Raw genomic sequence first — 21,314 nt, 5'->3', positions numbered from 1 at the left:
CACAGACAGACACACAGACACACACACATACATACACACAATACCTCATATAAGCATATGCCCCACAATCCCCATACACAAAGTCCTGAACAAACTAACTATAAGCATGACAAGTTCTCTAAAAAAATCTAGCTAGGAGGCTCCTCTTCCTGCTGGTACCAAACTGACAATAATCATTTCAATATTTTGTACAATCAGTCAAGCAAGCTATACAACTATATGTCAATATTAATAATAGTACTGCTGAAATCCTATACTTACCAAACACACTATGCTTTGCGTGTTTCCATACAAAAATAAAACTCACAGTGGGCAGAATAGTAGGCGTCAGAGGCCAAGAAAAATAGGGAAGTATTGGTCTAGGGTAGGAAGTTTCAGTTAGGTAGGGGAACTGAGATCTGCTTTATAGCATGATGATTGCAATTTAATAATGTGAAGTAGATATTTCAAAATTACTAAGAAAGTAAATTTTGAAGGTTCTTTCATCAAAAAATGGGTGGCTACTGAGATGGGAGTGTTAACTGGTTTTATTGACTCATTCCTTTATACACATATGTCATTGCATTACTTTGTACCATATAACTAGTACTAATATAGTTTATGAGTATGTAAAAAAATCACAATGAAACCTATTAGTCTGTGCTATTAATCTGTACTAGTAAGTGTTGAACAATCTTGACTATTGGTAAGCAAAGACCTATAGGATAACTTAGGACATCCTCTTCCTAGTGGCATCAAATTAACTGATGATAATTTTAACATTTTAAACAAGCAACATTATTATAAAGCTAATCTACACTCCATAGCCTGAGGTGTCCTATATTTTCTTACATTTATTTATATATTTGGGGAGGGAGGGGTGGTGCATGCTTATGCTATAACATGTGGAAGCCAGAAAGAAGACAACCTCCATGAGTTGGTTCTTGTTTTCTACCATATGGCTCCCAGCAATAGAATCCAGATCATCAGGTTTGGTGACAAACAACTTTACCTGCTGAGCCATCTCCCAGACAAGCACAGCACAATCTATGCCTTTAACAAATACCTATGACTGGTGATGTTGTTCTGTATATATGACCACTGGCTTCAATTATCTCTTTTACACATTTCATTGTTGTCTTTGCAACAAAGTTAATGAGAACAATCAAATGCTTTAGCAACATCAAAAAATAAATAAATAAATAAGATACTCCTCTAACCTATCACCATTAAGATGGAGACAGTTTTATTTCAAAGTGACTTATTTTAGCTAACCAGGGCAGGTACCCAATCTATACAAATCCTTTTGAAATACCATAGTATACTTTACTCAGTAAACTTCTTACAATTTTGTTGCCTTCCAAAGCCATATCAAGAAACCACTTCAAAAAAAAAAAAAATCATACCATCCAGTAGACTCTAGCTCTATAACCACAGACAACTTCTGTTTCTAAGCTGGCAAACAGTTTGCCTAGATCTGGCCAGAGTTATTTAGACTAACCACAAACTCTCAGTTTCTTTGTTTTCTCACTTCATTTTCCTTATCTATGTATCTTTTCTGATAAGATTAATTTCGAAAGATAAATATATCTACCTGGCTAATAACTTGGCTGATTTTTTTCCTTTTATGACAAATGGACTCTGTTCTCAGATATCCTTGACCTCCTACTTTTGGTATAATACAGATTTTTGCAAATTTTTGTCATTTTTCTTAACAAATATATAACCTCCTTTCAGATTTATTATCACATGACAGCTGCTGCTCACAACTTTTACAATGTTTTTTTAAAAGATTTAAACCAGACAGTTTCCAAGAAGAATCACGGGTTTTTAAACTGCAGGTGTTTCTCTTTTTATTCTCCTGGGAGTTACAATGAGGTTGGCAAAAACATCACTTTTGAAGCCTCCAGTTCTGTTCCTCATCAAACACCCTGAATTGGTTCCCAAAGTAAATGTGTGCTGGCTCAAGGGTACACCCTTTGCCAGCAGGAATTCTACGATGAAAGGTTACTTTTTTCAAATATTTCAGGACATCCTTAACATTCCAAGAGGCAAAATCACCAGCACAGCAAGTGTACTTTACACTCTGCTTTCAGCAAAATGGAACTGCTAGCATACATGTTCAGAGGGGCAGATGTCATGTCATGCTGACCACATCTCTATTAAAAGCCTAATCTCACGTAGCTGAGCTGCAGTGTACAGTGGTTTCTCATAAGGGTCAGATCTGCCGCACTGACCTTCACACATCCTAATGTTCTCCATCATGTTTCAAATTTATATTCACCTACAGTCAAATCTCCTTTCTCTCACTCTCTCAGTACCTTATTTTTTAAATAAAAAGCACTTTTTATTATCATGATTACCTTAATTAACATTTTAATCACATCTTGATAATAGTTTATATTGACAATTAGAAGAAATTTGTTGAGGGAATGTAATGTTTCAAATTATGAAATAAACCTTTAAATTCTATATATTCTTTATATTATTTTTAGGTTCAAAGTAAAGAATAGCAAAGAATTAGACAAGCATTTCAGAAGCAATTCGGTTTTAGACAGTTAAATGTCTAAAGCTCAAACACTGGGTAAAAACATGGAATTAAGTGCCTTATTTATAATAAAGATGTTTTGGTTATTATTATAATGAACTCCCATAATTTCTTATTTTATTTTCTTTGAAAAAAAAGGTACATTAAGCTTAGTCTTGAAATTAGCTTTTAATTGCATCTAGTAATATACACCTCATCCTTCATTTTTAAAAAGGAGCAAACCAACCATGCTGCTGTGTTAGATAGTAGAAATGGTTCTCTGTATCTTTCCCTTTACATCATGTTTTCGTTTTGGGGGATTTTTTTTTAAATGTGGCCATTAGTATTTTTGAGTTTGCAAACTAAAGCACCAAATAAGACAGCTAAAATTACAAAAGAATCCATTTTTTACTAGAGAAGAAATTTTAAAATAAATGTAATGGACAAAAATGAAAGATTTCTGCATCTAAGCTCAAGCATCTAAACAGCCTTAAGAAACCGTTGCTGCAGAATAGCACAGGCAAAGAGGCTTTGTGATGTTAAATGAAGAAAAGACAAAAGAATAGAGCAGAACATCCATGTTATAAATGCAAAGAATTGCCACCTTGGAAGTTGCACATTATGGGAAGAGCAGTCAGATATAGTTCCTTTTAAAGACCATATTCTTTAAAGTGGGCATGGTAGTGCAAAGGGAGAAAATAAGAAATAAAAAGAATCAACCCAAAAAGGTGTGGGGAGGAGTAGGGGGGGGGTCAGAAATGGTGGAACAAAACCCACTTATGGGAATCAGCCTTATGGGACAGAGGAAGGCAGAGGACAGGCTGTAATGAGACCCGAGGGCCCAGTTCTTTAGCCTGCTTGGAATCCAGGTGGTGACTGCCTCCTACCTTTCTGGTCAGCAGGGTGAGGGGGCACATGTGGGTACTTGGAGGGCTTCTTGATATGGAAGTTCACGTTGTCCAGCTCCACGTTCAGGCTGATAGAAGCGGCTGAGTCACTGTCCACTGTGGACTGGAAACTGCTGACTGACGTGCGCTTGCTAGGACTGGCAGAATCTTTTAGTGTTGGCAAGGGGAAAGAAATACAGGGAGGGGAGTAAAAATGGGTTTTATCAGGGCATTGGAGGAAAGGAAAAAAAATTTAATACACAAGCCCAATGTGCAATACCAAAATGGATACAGTATTTTCATGTACTTCTGGGTAGACTTAATAAAATTTAAGCAAGTTAAATTGAAAATGAATTTTTAAAAGAGGAAATATATTGGAGGTTCTGCACAGAGAGAGTCTGATACCACAGTGAAGAGATAAGAAAGTTGCCTACTGCGATATTAGCCCAAGAGTTATTTTTAAGCTGCTGCAAACTAGAGACCATGGCAACATCCAGAAATGTCAGCTGACTAACAAGCTAGTGTAAGAAAATACTGTATCTAAGCAAGTATCACTACCATCAGATGTTGACATCAAGTGGGAGCCATAAATCATAAACAAGACAATCATTTCATCATACCAGCACAGCAGTAAGCCATAAAAACTAAAACATTAGAAAGTCAAACTTACTAGCCAAATTATCGTCACCTTCTTCAGCAATCTGTTCTGTGTCACTATCATCAAATTTTATGTCTTTAAACCAGGATGGTTCAGAGTGTCCTTCCACAGAATTCACTGAGTCACTATCTGGAGAAGGTGTTTCAGAAAATTCGGTACTCTGAAAGGACCAAAGCAAACTAAGCAACTGACCTTCAATGACAACACCAGTATATGATAAAGAAGTTATGGCCTATATTTCTTTAAACTCAATTAAGTTCACATAAAATAACTACATAACAAAAAAGGTGCAAAACCATATCATATTGATAATCACTCTTAAATTATAATTTTCACTAGTAGCAAAGCATATGTAGCATTTTACAAATGAACATTTCTTTGATATGTATTTGGCAGGGTTTTACTTCATTCTTTAATTCTGAGTAAAGAACTAAATGTAGTCTTACACTGACAATTCTAGAACCACCTAGAAAAGCAATCCAATTTTAACAAATTCTATCACACCACTTATGGGGCCATTGGTCATTTCCAACTATGGAGCTTCTAGTTCCAGTTTACAAATCTCAGTCCGAAAGCTTCTTACAGTTTCATCATATGGACCGTGTGTGTGTGTGTGTGTGTGTGTGTGTGTGTGTGTGTGTGTGTGTGTGTGTGTGTGTGTGTGTGTGTGTGTGTGTCTTTTATACAAGCCAAAAATATGGACCGTGTGTGTGTGTGTGTGTGTGTGTGTGTGTGTGTGTGTGTGTGTGTGTATTCTTTTATACAAGCCAAAAATTAAAGAATTATATATTTTTTAAAAAATTTATCTATAGCCAGGCAGTGGAAGCAGGCAGATCTCTGAGTTCAAGGCCAGCCCAGTCTAGAGTGAGTTCTAAGAAAACCAGGGCTACCCAGAGAAATATTGTCTCAAAAAACAAACAAACAAAAAATATCTACAAATAATTCTTATAATTCATTCTTATAAAATAAATTGCAGCATTTGTCATTAGTGAACAATTTGTATACAAAGAGTCAAAATCTATCTCAATAGCTAATATCAAATTTTCAAATCATTTTATTATACTTTATTCCCTCTTAGTTCTAAAAATACAGAGTAAAACTGAAAAGCATTAAAATAAAATGACAAGTAACTAAGTACAAGAAGCCAAGTTTGAGCAAAGCAACAGCACATAAGCAGTGCTTGATCCTACAAGGAGATAACTCAGTGGTGGAGCACTTCCCTACCATCAAATCTATTAAGTTTGGGAGCCCATTCCACATAGAGGGATACTCTCTCAGCCTAGACACACCGGGGATGGGCCTAGGCCCTGCTCCAAATGATATGACAGATTTTGAAGATCCCCATGGAAGGCCTCGCCCTCCCTGGGGCGCAGAAAGGGGATGAGAGATAGGGTGTTAGTGAGGGGCAGGGGAGAAGGGGAGCGAGAGGGAACTGGGATTGACATGTAAAACAAGCTTGTTTCTAATTTAAATTAAAAATAGAAAAAAAAAAAGCAGTCTTTAGGAGATTCAACTACTTTTTATTCCTACTGATGAAAACACAACTGCAAAACCAGCTACTACATTCTTATCAGCAGTATCACTAGCAAATTACCTGCAGTGGTCTATACAGTGCATACTCATCCCTGAAGAGCTGGTCATGATGACTGACACAATCCAACCAACGTCCATCAACCATTGCTTGTCCAATTGCTATAGCTTGTGCCCTAAATTGAAACCAAGAAAAATGAAACTTTGAAAGATCATACAGAGTAATATATGTTGGGCACATGATAAAACACTTTTTTCTGTTTTCATTTCTTATCAAATAACTACCTGAAACAAACTAAACTCTTCTAGGTACCATAGCAAAGAAGAACCTACTAGTAAGGTAGCCCTAAAAACAACTTAAACCTGCACTGAGTATACAATGCATATATAACTATGCTTAACAAAATAAAAAAGACTGAGAATGGCATGGTTCCTATACTCAAACAGCTTACAGTCTTGATGAAAAGACAACACAAAAATTGTGGAGATATGAAATATATGAATGAAATGGATACAACACACTACAGTATATAATTTCTTTACATCTTTATAAAGCACTTAGCCAACATTATTTTGCTCAAAACCCATAGCTTATTTACAATACTAAATTATTCCCCTACATTGGCACTAAGGGGTCCAAGTCTCAAAAAGACTGAAAATTTTGACTAAAGACACAAAAGTAAAACAGAGTTACAGTCATATTAGGACCCAGAGGTTCCCTATTTACAGCTCCTTCTTTCTTGTTCCTTCTCATGAAAGGAGACTCATCTGAGCAAGTATCAAACACCATGAAATAGCTTAACTTGAAAGGTGTAGTGGTTTAAAACGAAAATGTTCCTGTGGTGATTTGAACAGGAATGGCCCCCACAGACTCATGTGCTTGAATGCTTGGCCCATAGGGACTGGCACTATTTGGAGTATGCCCTTCTTGGAGGAAGTGTGTCACTGTGAAGGCTGGCTTAGAGGTCTCATATGCTCAAGCTATGTCCTATATGGCACACAGTCTCCTCCAGCTGACTGCTGATCAAGATATAGAACTCTCACCTTCTTCTCCAGTACCCTATCTCCCTGCATACCACCATGAAAATAATGGTCTAAACCTGTAAACTGTACGCCAGCCACAATTATAAGAGTTGCTCTGGTCACAGTGTCTTTTCACAGTAATAGAATAGTAACTAAGACAGTTCCCATGTTACATTTGGTTCCCAGTTGGTGGTGGTGTTTGGGGAGATTTAAGAGATGAAGCTTTGCTGGAGGAATTATGTTCATGGAAGCCAGCTTTCAGAGTGAAAACCTCTTGCCCTTCCACTGTGGTTCAAGATGGGAGCTCTGAGCATCCTGTTCCTGTCACCATGCCTGCTGCCTGTTGGAAAGCTACTACTACTGTCCCATTTGGTGCTTTGTTTGTTTTATTTTTGTTTTTGACAACTGAAACAAACTATGACCATTTGAAAAGACAGACCCTTAATTGGGAAAATGCCCCCACAAACTAAAGTAGTCTGTGGTCAAACCTTTGGAGCATTTTCTTAATTAATGATTGAGGTGGGAAGGCCCAGCCACTGCAGGTCGTCTCACCCCATGGCAGTCCTTGTTTTTAATATAGTAAATTGTGACCCCAATCAGGTTCCCTGCAAATATTCTCATCAGATGCAGGAAGTTGAAGAACTTGTTCCTGAAACCATCATATCCCTAAAACAGCACACTAACTTCTTCAAATACACATCCTTATATCTTCAAATATACATCCTAATCATTAATAAAAATAAATTAATGAATAACTTCAAAACATCTTGAAATTATAATACCTCGTAGCAATGTGTCCATTTCTGATTAGCCAGTTGACTAATTCCTTCCCTACAATGCAGTTGGGATGTGTTCTCAACCAGTAACGGTGATCCTGAAATTCCATCCCGCTGCTGTGATGGCAGATTTTTTTCCACAGATCCTTTAACTGAACACTGTCCTGCAATCACATCAAAAGCAATTAGTTGCCCCTAAAAGGGATGCTGGATATCACCCATTCAGATGCTTTCCTATGGTCCTGAGATCTCAAAAGGAATCTCAGTTTAGATTTCTTCACAGTAGCTAAGTGTGATAAGTTATTCAATATAAATGGCACATACACGGAAACAACTTGAATTTGACTCATGAATTCCAAGCATAGCTTTTTCTCTTCGAAACAAAATATCCCAAATGCTCCTTCTTTTTCAGCCAATGGCACATATTGCTTGTCGTTTAGTTAAGAGCAAAATATATTCTTTGGAGCCAAGTCAAAATAGACTAAGGTGATACTCACACTAAACTAAGATAATTTTCGTTGCCTCCGCTCCACAGATTCTGGGCATACTCTCATTATTCTCAACTGCCCAGTAAATGTTTCTAAAGAAAAATCTTTGTTGAATAACTTCCTATTCAAGAAAACTTTCAATGAAGCTAACCAGCTACAAGTTCAAATCTAAACTTGTAGGGACAGACACTGGAACAAATGGAGTCATGTGTGAATTCTGAGTGCTTGTGGGAAAACTCCAAGAAAACAAGACAAAAGTCTTGTGACCTCAGTTTCTTTAAAACACAGAATTTTTCTTAGGATGTGTTTTCATGTTCTGCCCAGATGTAGCACATGCAGTGAGTTTACTTCAGTTCATTACAACTGTTCATTACAACTGTTCATTACAACTGGCTATTGTTATTTATTTAGATGCCACTATGGAAAAACATGTTTTTGCCATGAGGCTTGTCCTCCAAGTGCAGCTTGCTCTTGTGATTGTGCACTTTGCTCATGTGACTCCTCTTAACCCTCAGAGTATAAACTGTTTGATGCTGTCAACAAAGTTAGCTATTACATGAGACTCGGTCTGCCTTGTTTACTAGCTCCATTCTCCCAAGTCCTACCACCAACTAAAGAGGTAAAGAAGTGTTGCCGGGAACAGGGACCTGAAGTTGGCTGTGAGATAAGAAAGCAGAGACCCTCACAGGAGGAGGTGAGTGAGAATAATGGGGCATAAAACAGGGCAGGGTTCTCAAAAAAGAAAGAGGGCATCGGACAGTCCTTGCATATGATCTCAAGAGGCAAGAAAAGAACTACAGCTATTTGAATCCAGACTAAAAAGAAGCATTTGTGTTATCATGTAGATCCTTCACCTCCCTTTACTTATTTTCCCCACTAAACCGTCTCCTACAGGTATTATAGCACAGGAGGATAAACCTTTGGAATGGATTTATTTATAACATAAGAGCCAGAAAATACTAACTGCTTACCTTACTCTTCTTGCTCTCAATTAATAAATCAGGGGAGGACCCCATGTCAGTAATTATATGGATTTGATCCTTGCTGTATTATATTGCCCTTAACTAACCATCAGTTTTTAAGAGCATTACAAAACTCTATGGATTTTCAAACTTCACTTGCAGATTACTATGGAGGATAAGAAATTATTAGCCAGCTGGTAAGCTATAGAACTTTCTTGACAAACTGTATGTGATTATAAAACATGTCCAACATTCTCCCATTCTGCAGGCAGTTAGTTATTTTATTGATGGGTCATATAACAGTATAGGAGGGATTCATGGTACAGATATTCATCAATCTATTACGAATTCTTTTTCTTCAGCCCAACAGGTAGAACTGACAGCTTTGATTCACCTATTATGATTAATTCGTAAATCTTAAACACCATTTCAGATTCTGTTTTTGTTGTAGGATTATTTCCAGCAATAGAAACTATTTTGACTGTATTCACATTCTATTATGCTTCCATTACTACAGGAACTACAACTAATGCTTAAGATCCATACACTCATGCACATTCTAACCTCCCTGGTCTTACTACAGAAGGAATAAGCAAGCTGATGCATTGGCCCGTTCTTAGGATTAGGCAAATGTAAACTAAAGAAAGAACCAGTTGTTATGTCATATAAATATATGTCATATAAATATAGTTGGAATTAAGTTTTTCCGAGTTTTCCATCTATGTAAAAATGATGACTTAATGTTTAAGCAAACTACAAACTTACTTCAAGTTCAATTCTTATATTAGATAAATGAATTCTGATTTTGCCAAATGAAAGGGGACAGAAAATAGTAATGAATATGGAAAGAGTAATTACCCAATTTCTCAGGTAATGCTAGTAAATAAAAAGTTAAGCTAATTATTTCCCTGTTTAATTGATACACTTTTTTTTTTTTAATTTTTAGGACAACATCCCACTTAGCTCAAGTTGGCCTCAAACTTAAGATCCTCCTGCCTCAGCCTTCCCAATATAGGAGTACAGGCATGCATTCCAAGCCCAGCTGACTCTCTTGTATGTGTTTCTTTAAGGGAACAAAAAGTCATCATTTTTTATGCTCAAAACTAGCAACAGGTTAGATACTAGACTGGTACCAGAAGAATTTTGCGTTCATCCTCAGTAGTCTCTGTCCTAACATAGGTTCGGTTAGCCTGGGGACTGACAGATGTCTCATATGAAGGAACCATAGGAGAACCAGATCGATCCAGTGACAGATTAGTAATGCTGGCTGATCTGGAAAGAAAAACAAAAAGTAAAATCATAACTTTAAGTTCACCTGTGACCCGAGTTAAGTAAAGTTCATACTTACATATTTAGGTGCCATTGGTAGAGGAACAATAAAATTACAATGGCTATGCAGGCATTATCACTGGAGAAAAGTAGGGAAGGACACCAGAAACTACTGTCTGAATAAAATAAAAATCTGAACAGTTTTAAATACTACAGGAAAACAATTATATAGTTTGTATATTAGTATTTCAAAGGAAACATATAAAAAGTCTGCTTGTAAAATGTACTGGAAATTCATTTTTCTAACAGAAAAATAAGAAATAACAACTCTATGCAATAACTTTGTGTATCCGGGTTAAAAGAAGTATGGCCTGCATGCCAGATTTAGCCTGCCCTTTTTTTCTACAGACCAGGAATTAAGAAGATCAGTCTTATAATTGAATCCTACAATGAATCTGATGATAGGAACACACCAAATGGTATGCCTCAAGAAAGATATTTTCCTTGTCATTATAGGCCTATATTCAAAATACTGTGTTCATATATTACTATATGAACCAGGTAGTGGTGGCACATGCCTTTAATCCCAACACTTGGAAGGCAGAGGCAGGAGGATCTCTGAGTTGGAGACCAGCCTGGTCTACAAAATGAGTTCCAAGACAGCCAGGGTTACTCAGAGAAATCCTGTCTCTAAACACACACACACACACACACACACACACACACACACACTCCTATTTCTTCATTAAAAGAAGTTATAGGAAATGTGTTTCCTCTGGTTATGTGTAAGTATTCTCATATATCCTTAAATTTGCCTCTGTGCAGCTATTATATTACTTATAAATAGAATATCAATAATGCCACGCTTTTACTTATTTTTAATTTAAGTGAAATTTTAGTTATCATCTACAACAAAAAAAATGAAACCTAACTTCACCTTAAACAGGAAGGATGAAAAGAAAATTCACTTGACACTACATAACTCATTTCTGGGGTAATCTATACATTTCTTCACTTAATCCTCACACATTCTATGGAGTAGGTATTACTAGCTCCATTTTACAGGTTAGGAAAAACAATTCAAGAACTAGGAGCCAGTAGGGTGGCTTAATGGGTAAAGGTGTTTGCCACCAAACCTGATTATCCAAATTCAAACCTTGGAACCCACATGTAGAATGAGAATCTTCATGCATGCTATGATATGTGCATATGTACATAAATAATAATAAATACGTAAATGGCAACATTTGGAATTTTTTTTTATTAAGTTTTTCAAGACAAGAGTTTCTCTGTTTGCCCTGGATATCCGGGAATTTACTTTGTAGACCAGACTGGCCTCAAACTCAGAGATCTGCCTGCCTCTGCCTCCCAAGTGCTGGGATTAAAGGTGTATACCACCACTGCCCAGCTAAATGTAAGGCAATTTTTAAGTCAAGAATCAGGCAAAAGGAAATTTATCTAGGGGCTAGAGAGATATCTCAGCAGTTAAGAGTATTGGCAGCATTTCCAGAGGTCCTGAGTTCAATTCCCAGAAAGCACATGGTGGCTCATAACCATTGTAATGAAATCTAGTGCCCTCTTCTGGTGTGCAAGCATACATGCAGGCAGATCACTACATACATAATAAATAAATCTTTAAAAAAAAAAAAAGAAATTTATCTAAGCCAGCCCACTAATACTAAGAGGTGCCATTCAAAATCATACATCTCAGAAGAAAATTCATCCTCTGTGCAGCATAAACACAAAAAACACTTTAAAATAAAACATTTGATGGAGAGATGTCCTTCTGTGTATATGTTTCTTTTATTGGTTGATGAATAAAACTGTTTGGCCAATAGAGGCAGGAAGATAGGCGAGAGTAGGAGACGAGGAGAATTCTGGGAAAGATAGACAGAGAGGCACTGTGAGAGGACACCATGTAGCCAAGAAAGGTGTAACAGGCCTGGACCCTTCTCCAGTAAGATAAGACCACATGGAAATACTTAAATTAATAGAAATGGGTTAATAATTAAGAGAGAGCTAGCTGGTAAGAAGCCCTAGCCATCAGCTAAAAGTTTTATAATTAATATGTCTTTGTGTGCTTATTTGGGATTGAAGTGGCAGCGGGACCAAGCGAGACAAGAAACCTCCAGCAACAATCATTCACAGAGCTAATAGTCAGTTAATAATAATCAATTACTCACTTCTTTTTTTAAAAGATTTATTTGTTTATTATGTGTACAGTGTTCTGTCTTCATGTATCCCTGCAGGCCAAAAGAGGACACCATATCTCATTACAGATGATTATGAGCCAGCATGTGGTTGCTGAGAATTGAACTCAGGACCTCTGGAAGAGCACAGTGCTCTTAACCTCTGAGCCATCTCTCCAGCAATTACTTCTTGACATTTTCTTTCAACTAATTTAAGTCTACTCCTCAGTGTGAGCATTCATCTATGCTGCCTGATTCTCTAATATTACAATAAGAAGCCCTGAATGCAATCTAATATAGTGCCATTAAGAACAAAAGAAAATTAGCTATTTTTGCTGTCAAAAGCTCTATTAAATATGCTACGGCAAGGATGCTGACTAAACTTTATTGAAGACATCATATACTGACTTAATTCTATCTGTCCTAAAGACCTTCACCAATCTTCTCATCAACTCAAAGCCCAGGGAGACATACAAACCAGCAATGCTGTAACTGCACATGCCCATGAGGATATTGTGACCTACCTTATCTTTCAAAACCTGCCTCTGCTCTATATCCCTCTAGTGCATGTCCCTCCTTACAGCAAAACCTGCATCCCCAATTCTTCCTTTTTCTCTCTTTGAAGACAAACAGCACACTGAGATGGTCTACAGTGGTCACCAGTGTTGTTTGCAATCCAATGTTCAGCTTTAACTCATCTTACAGTGACATAGCTGCAGAAAGCCTCCCTCGCTCAACACCTTTCTTCACTGGCTGCTAACTCCTGGCTTGGCTCTCACCTCACTGGCCTCTCCATCTCAGCCTCTTCTTCACGTTCCTCTTCACTTCCCCAATCTCAGGATTTGGTTCTATTTCTCTTCCTCTTACAATCACTTTCCTGATAAGCTATTTCATAGCTTTAAACCATTCACATGATGACAATGCTGAGATTTCTATCTCTAGCCAGGACTTCTGCTCTAAACCCATCTATTTGACATCTCTCTTGGACATATAGATGGTATATCAAATCCAACACGTCCAAAAATCAAACTGTTACATATCCCCACTCTCCAGTGCATTTCAAGAAATGGCAATGCCCACATTTAAACTGTTCAGGTAAAAAAACCTTAATCATCTTTGATGTCCTTTCTGATTTAGCCTACATTCTATTGATTAGCAAATCGCTATGCTTATCCAAGTATGTTCTCCTGCTGATGCTGTACCAGCTTCTACTCTTCTGTCCTTCAATGCACTCACTAGAGAGGCCAGACTCATTTTAAAAAATAATGAATCAGAACATCGCATGCTCCAAATCCCACTTTTTAACTTTCCAACAAGAGAAATTTTTTATAGACCAGAATGTCACCTAATAATTATAGAAGTTCTGATGGAATTAGAAAAAAACACTACCATTTTATAACCTTACAGCAATAGTCAGAAAGCTAAAACTACTGACTGAAACAATGCAACCTCAATGTATCCCCCACGTATCTCTAAAAGACAAAGGAAAAACCGGTAACTTAAATTAACACGATATTTGCAAAAACATAATTCTTTGTGACCAATGAAATAAATGGAACCATACCCATTCTAGTAGGACAGAATAAAAATGACACAAAGCTTTATAGTATTCTTATCAAGGAATGAAGGATAAAAATTATACCATAAGCCAGACATTGGTGGCACATGCCTTTAATCCCAGCACTCGGGAGGCAGAGGCAGGCGGATCTCTGTGAGTTTGAGGCCAGCCTGGTCTCCAGAGCGAGTGCCAGGATAGGCTCCAAAGATACACAGAGAAACCCTATCTCGAAAAACCAAAATATATATATCATAAATCTAATCCCAAGAAGCATTTGACAAGCACAAGCCAATATACATTCAATAACTGGCTACCTCTTTACAAATCTAACATCAGGAAAATAAAGGAATTATTACATACTAAAGCAGACCAAAAGGAATGACAAATGTAATGAATGGACCTAGACTAGCTCCCATCTTCTTTAATTGTATCATGATCTCATATAGTCATGATCACATAACTGAATGAAGGGATCTTGAAAAATCTGGCAAACATGAAAGATTTCTGAATGTGTAACATCTAAAAATTAATTCGAAAATCAAACTTATAATGAATACAGGATGTTTCAGGCAGCCATCACCAAGCACCCACATGATAGTTCCAGAGAATCTGACACCCCCTTCTGGCCTCCATGGGCACTGCTTGAACATGGTGCACAGACATATATGCAGGCAAAACAAAACACATAAAATAAAAATAAATAAATCTTTAAAAAAAAAAAAAAAGAGCTATTTAGCCGGGCAGTAGTGACGCATGCCTTTAGTCCCAGCACTCAGGAGGCAGAGGCAGGCAGATCTCTGTGAGTTCAAGACCAGCCTGGTCTACAAGAGCTAGTTCCAGGACAGCCTCCAAAGCCATAGAGAAACCCTGTCTCGAAAAACTAAACAAACAAACAAACAAACAAAGAGTTCTTCAAAACACTTCCAAAGTCAATGTAATCTTGATCAAAATCAAAGCAATTAAAAATAACACACACACAGTGAATATGCTGTTACATAAAAAAGAAAAACAAAAGTCAGAGAATTGATACTACTTGAGTTCAAGACTTACTACAAAACTATATTTCTCAAGATAATAAAACACTGGTAAACAAAAAGACAAACATGTCAATAAAACACAAGAGGGTTCCAGTACAGACCCTCAAAATATAGTCAAATGACCTCTAACAAATGAACAAAGAAAAAAAAAAGAGCAAAGATGATTTTTTTCAATAAATGATAATGGATCAAATGGATAAACACATACAAAAATAAATATAAAGTTATTTCTGTCACAAAAATAACTTAAAATGGATCACAAGCCAAAATATAAAATGCAAACTACGAAACACCTAGAAGATAACACAGAAGAAAACCTAGATGGTCATGGGTATAGTGATAGCTACTTAGATTTAACACTAAAGACACACCCAATTATGCTCCATAAGCAACAATGTCAAAAAATAAATAGACAAGCCACCAGGAAAGAGCATTTGCAAATGATACATTCAGTAAGGATTTGTTTTGGTTTGGTTTGGTTTGGTTTGGTTTGGTTTGGTTTGGTTTGGTTTGGTTTGGTTAAGACAGGTCTCACTGTGTAACCCTAGCTGTCCTGGAACTCATAATATAGACCAGGCTGGCCTTGAACTCAGAGATCTACTTGCCTCTGCCTCCCAAGTACTGGGATTAAAGGTGTGTGCCACCATCACTTGACTAATAAAGATGATTTTAGATTTATGCATTTTTTAAAAGAAATGCCATATTCAGGCATAATAAAGAATTCTTATTTAAAAAATTGTGTGTGTGTGTGTGTAAAACGTCTTACAACTAAACAGTGAAAAAACTGAAGCTGTAATCATGAAATGGACTCCTTTACAAAGAAGATACATGCATGGTAAGTAAGCAAATGAAAAGATGTACAATTCATCTCAGGAAATGGCAACTTTAAACAAAATGTGACACCATTACACCACCACACTATTTCAAAACCCTGGCAATACCAACTCTGGAAATGGTGTAGAAGAAGAGGAACTCTCCTGCACTGCCTGTAGAAATGCAAAATGGCAATGCCATTTGGTAATGCCTTACAAAATTAAACATGCTCTTTCTATATGATCCCACAATCATGCTTCTTGGTGTTTCCCAAATGAACTTAAAACAACATCCACACACAACAAAATTACATAGAGTACGATGGCATGCACCCTTAATCTCAGCACTCAGAAGTCAACACAGATAGATTTCTGTGAGTTCCAGAATAGACAGCAACATAATGAGCCAAGTCTCACTTAGAAGAAAAAAAAAAAAATGCACACAGATGTTCACAGCCTTCTATATAACTGCCAAAACATGAAATCCGCCAAGATGTCTTTCAGAAGTCGAAGTCATGTAAACTATGGAACATCTAGAAACTGGAATATTGCTTAGCAACAAAGAAAAATATGTTTGAAGTAAGTCATAAAAAGATACTGAAGAAACTTAAGTGTACATTCTAACTGAAAGAAATCATTGTACATGTTGTACTATTCCAATTTTCTGCTCAGTTTTGCTATGAAGCCAAAACTGCTGCTAAAAGAACAAAAAAGAATTCTCAGCTGGGTGTAAGCAGTTCATGTCTACAATCCTAGTACCTGTGGAACTGAACTAGACTGTGAATTAGAAGCAAGCCTGTGCTACACAGTGAGTCCGAAGTCAGCAAAATCCTGTCTCAAACATAAAAAAAAAAAAAATAGAGCATATTAACTGAAAACATTAGAAAATGAAGGCATTATTCTTGAATGGCTTCTTTAAAAGTGTAAGCTATATAAAATGTGCCAAAATAAATAGATAAGATGTAAGTGTGTCTTAATAGAGAATATATGGAGATTTATTTCTCTATTCTTTTTTTTTTTTTTTTTTTTTTTTGGTTTTCTGAGAGAGTGTCTCTGTGGCTTTGGAGGCTATCCTGGAACTGGAATTCACAGAGATCTGCCTGCCTCTGCCTCCCAAGTCCTGGAATTAAAGGCATGCACCACCAACACCCGGCTATTACCCTATTCTTAAAAGCCTTTTACAATTTTCAAGCTTTACAAAGCAATTTTTTAAAAATGTTTAATTCCAATTGCTCATCTGAGACTAGACGAAGCGCCCTGAGCACTCATCCACTCTGAGAATCTGCTGCGGCACATAGGAGCTCTCATATTCCCACCAGGCGCGCTGCCTCTTGCACATCTGCCATGCTGGCTCCTTGGTACACTTTCACAGAATGCCTGTATGCCTCACTTTCTCACATTCTTCAGGCCATTATACTAAACTAGAAGACAGAAGATAGGTTCAATATCTCAAATAATCAAAGAATAGCTGAAAGAGAAACTACCAAGCAAAGAAAGGATTGCACAACAGAGCTCTGATGCCATCTCACCTTTTCGTTTGTCTGTTCCCATTACTAGGGACATGAACAAAAATCAGAGGAGCTTTTATTGGCAGTTTACCTGTTTCGAGCAGGAGACTTCCCTGCATCCTCTTGAACAGATACAAGTCTTGTTGAAAGAGCACTATTTGAGGAATCTGGATGAATCAAACTATAAAGACAATGAAAATATTGGGGTCATTTGGAGTTGCAATCAGATGGTTTAAAATTTTAAAGCAAATTAAGTATTTTTCCCTACAACCAATGAGATTACATATAGTTCATTTTTGTTCTTACTTTGTTTGAGACAAAGTGCACAGTTTTGCTGGGCAGTGGTGGCTCACGCCTTTAGCCCAGTACTCAGGAGGCATAAGAGGCCATTCTGGTCTACAGATCAAGTTCCAGAAAAGCCAGGACAGAGAAACCCTGTCTCAAACAAACAAAAAAGTGCAGTTTCATCTCTAGCATCAAAAGTTGATAATGTTTTTAATGTACTGAATTGAATGTCAATAAAACACCAAATGTGACTGGGTAGGTGATTTATTTGGAGTGGGATGGGCGGGTTGAAACAGGGTTTCTCTATGTAATACCCCTACCTGTCTTGGAACTGGCTCTGGAGACCAGGCTGGCCTCAAACTCACAGAGATCCACCTGCCTCTGCCTCCCAAGTGCTGGGATTAAAGGTATGTGCCACCATCGCCCAGCTTGGATAAGTGATTTATAAAACTCATTTTCATACCACATATACATGATAAAAGTGATTTTTATTAAAATAAATAATAAAAATCTGTGTTCCAAATCTAGTCTTAGTCCCCACAACTTGTAAGAATAGCACCAAAGAGACGGATAAACCAAGGTCTAAGAACAGAGCCTATCTCAACCTTTCTGAACTTTTGCACCAACATCTGCCAAAAAAAGAAAATATTTCCCACCAAAAAGACGTGATGACTAAAGGAGACTGAAACATGAAACTGTTATCACAGAGCTTAAAACTGAACTATAGTCGGGTGTTGGTAACACACACCTTTAATCCCAGCACTTGGGAGGCAGAGGCAGGCAAATCTCTGTGAGTTTGAGACCAGCCTGGTCTACAAGAGCTAGTTCCAGGACAGCCTCCAAAGCCACAAAGAAACTGTGTCTCAAAAAACAAAAAGAAAAGAGAGAGAAAAAGAGAGAGAGAGAGAGAATGTAATCTTCATATTGTTTTAGTAAATACAGAATCATTAAAAATTTTATCTTTAGCACTTAAATGTCAACTACCACTGAAACACTCTCCAGGATGTCTATGAAGGATTATCTAAATTAGGTCATTTGAGGTGGAAAGACCCACTGTAAATGTGGGCAGTAGCACTCATACACTGGGGCCCCATACTGAATAAAAGGGAGAAATGGAACTGAGCACAGGCATTCACAGCTGTCTCTTGACTGTGGACACACTAGCCACCTCCTCCTCTTACTGCCATACCTCCTCTGCCATGATGGACTGTATTCCCTGAAACTGTAAGCCAAAATAAACCCTTTCTTCTGTAAATTGCTTTTGTTAAGGATTTTGTTACAGTAATGAGACAAGTAACTAATAATTACTCATGGGGAATGTCCTTCTGTATATGTTTCTCTTATTGGTTGATGAATAAAACACTGATTGGCCAGTAGCCAGGCAGGAAGCATAGGCGGCTACCAGACCAGGAGAAGGCTGGAGAGAGGAAGGCAGAAAGAGGCTGCCAGGAGAGGCCATGCTGCCCAAGGAATAACATGCCAGATTGTGGGTAAGTCACAGCCTCATGGCAATACATAGATTAATAGAAATGGGTTAATAATTAAGACAGAGCTAGCCAATAAGAAGCCTGAGCCATGGGCCAAATATTTTATACTTAATATAAGTCTCTGTATGTTTATTTGGAACAAAGCAGCCGTGGGACCAGGCAGAACAGAAACCTCCATCTTCAAATTACAGCATTTGTATCCCTGAGCATTTATCTTCATTTATATTTCTCAACAATATATAACTAGAATCTCTGTATATTTGATTTGTGAATTTCTTTTCTACTTGTGTCTCTGAATTCACAAATGGCGAATGTAGCTGTAATTCATTTCTTCTTAAATATGCAATATACTAATTCTTCTCTTTGTTAAGAAGTAACTAAGAAAACTACTCATCAGAAAAATGTTAGTTAAACCAGGTATCGTGGCTCACACCTTTCATCCCAATACTTGGGAGGCAGAGGCAAGTGTGTCTCTGAGTTGGAGGCCAGCCTGATCTACAGAGTGAGTTCCAGGACAGCCAGGGCTATTATATAGGGGGACCCTCTCAGTCTCAAAAAAACAGTAAAAAAAGAAAAAAATGTTACTTAAAACTCTAAGCTCCTTGACATGGAAAAATTAGGAATCATGTATAAGATTATTTTCCTAAAGAAAGTAAGTGATAGAACTTTGGATTCCAATGTAAACAACTCTAGGTAACTTCCAAGGACGTTTGTTTATGTACAATCTGCCAGCAAAGCACCTCCAGACATAAACACATCAAATACTCTTTCAGAAGAAGGAAAAAAAAAAAACTAACTGAATTTGGAAACAAATCCAGATCGTAGGAGCAGTATCCTTTCCCTAACACATTAGGAATTAATATCAATGACTTCTGTTGCCTAATCAACAACTATTGCAAGAATCATGCATATGTCATGCATTTATTCTTGGTTTCAACAGAATAGTAAATACAACACAACAGGTATAAAAACTCTCCTCTCATGCACTTATATTTCAATAGTAATATAATCACTATCCATAAACATCTATGATTCTTCTGTACATGAGCTGGGAAAAAATAGTAAATTTGCAAATAACAAAAAGAAATAAATGTTAATGAAAAATACAGGTTACAGGACTAAACATTTCTCAAGTTTAAATCAAGTTATATTCAAGTGACAGCACCTTTGCCAGGCTAAATCATCCTCTAAAAATATGTTACGACTGGCTTTTCTACTCCCAACAGGTGTCCGAGGTTCACTTGGATCAAGGATAGACACAGAGCAAGTTGAATCTGAAAGAGCATTCAAGTCTTCACCAATGGAATTACTGTCTGTGGAATGAGCATAACTTAAGGCTATTTTTCTACAGTATGTACATGCTCGGAGGTCTCCTAGGAGGAAAAATAATAAGGAAATGTATCAGTAACGCATTATTTAATAAAATATTTTAAATCTTTGTTTTAATAGGTACTTTAATAAAAGGAAGTGTCTTCAAGTAAAGACCACCAAAAGACATTTTAAATAAGTGAAATGCTTGGCTGGATCTTTTACACATATTAGGCTTATTACTATGATAAATTCATCCAACCATCCCAATTACTTCAAGTATCTGTAACAGGTAAGAAAATTTAACCCAATAATAATTGAAAATCATGGCTGTAAGAATATTTTTTTCAAAATTGTAATCATGCAATGAGGGATCTACGAGAGGTAGGACTTTCAATGAGAAAATATTTCAATATAGAAAATAACCAACACATCAGAAACAACTTATTGTCCCGAGGCAATAAGTATGGAGGAAATAATACTAGGATCTCTATCACAAAGTCCTAAAGAATGGTCTCCAGAATAGAGCACATCTTTTTAACTAAAAATCTCTCAAGAATTTCACAGGTGAGCATTACAGTTACATCATCTCCACTCCTCCCTTTCCCCACTTCAACTCAGCCCATGTCCCCCAACTCCCTCTCATATTCATGAGCTCTTCTGTAATGTTTGCTATACACACATGTTCACATGCACAAAAATATACCCTGATGTGTTTGTATGTGTTTAGGGCCGACCGCTTGGGACTGAATAACCTATCAGGGTTCTGTCCCTAGAGAAGACTGATTGTCCCTCTCTCAGCAGCCATGTAGCTCTTCATCTAGGCATAGGGTCTTAAAAGATTTCCTCCATCTACTAGTGCACAGTTTTTAAAACTAATGGAAAATGGTCTTATATACAATATGATATATAGTATTAAAATGAAAAAAATGTTTGTAGTGAAACAGGAATGAAATGGTCTAGCTAAGAGTGTAGCTTAGTGATATAATGCTTGCCTACAATGCTTGAGATTGAGTTCAATTCATAAGACC

At 37.1% G+C, this 21,314-nt stretch overlaps 1 protein-coding gene across 7 annotated transcripts in view; it reads right to left on the bottom strand.

Annotated features, from left to right (window-relative positions):
• Pikfyve (phosphoinositide kinase, FYVE-type zinc finger containing) overlaps window positions 1–21,314 on the bottom strand; it is a 95,149-nt gene that overhangs the window by 57,585 nt on the left and 16,250 nt on the right. For 5 of the 7 annotated variants that reach the window (XM_027397108.1, XM_027397110.1, XM_027397111.1 and 2 more), the window contains 7 exons: window positions 20,141–20,348; window positions 17,295–17,384; window positions 9,964–10,102; window positions 7,387–7,544; window positions 5,646–5,757; window positions 4,064–4,211; window positions 3,394–3,561 (listed from right to left, as the gene is read on the bottom strand). In XM_027397108.1, coding sequence (XP_027252909.1) covers window positions 3,394–3,561; window positions 4,064–4,211; window positions 5,646–5,757; window positions 7,387–7,544; window positions 9,964–10,102; window positions 17,295–17,384; window positions 20,141–20,348 — 1,023 coding nt within the window. The remainder of the gene's footprint in view (window positions 1–3,393; window positions 3,562–4,063; window positions 4,212–5,645; window positions 5,758–7,386; window positions 7,545–9,963; window positions 10,103–17,294; window positions 17,385–20,140; window positions 20,349–21,314) is intronic. The other 2 variants (XM_027397112.1, XM_027397113.1) reach the window with 1 other exon arrangement.

The sequence above is a fragment of the Cricetulus griseus genome, chromosome 2, assembly GCF_003668045.3.
Source record: "Cricetulus griseus strain 17A/GY chromosome 2, alternate assembly CriGri-PICRH-1.0, whole genome shotgun sequence".
Classification (NCBI taxonomy): Eukaryota; Metazoa; Chordata; class Mammalia; order Rodentia; family Cricetidae; genus Cricetulus; species Cricetulus griseus.
This window is presented reverse-complemented; position numbering and strand designations above follow the sequence as displayed.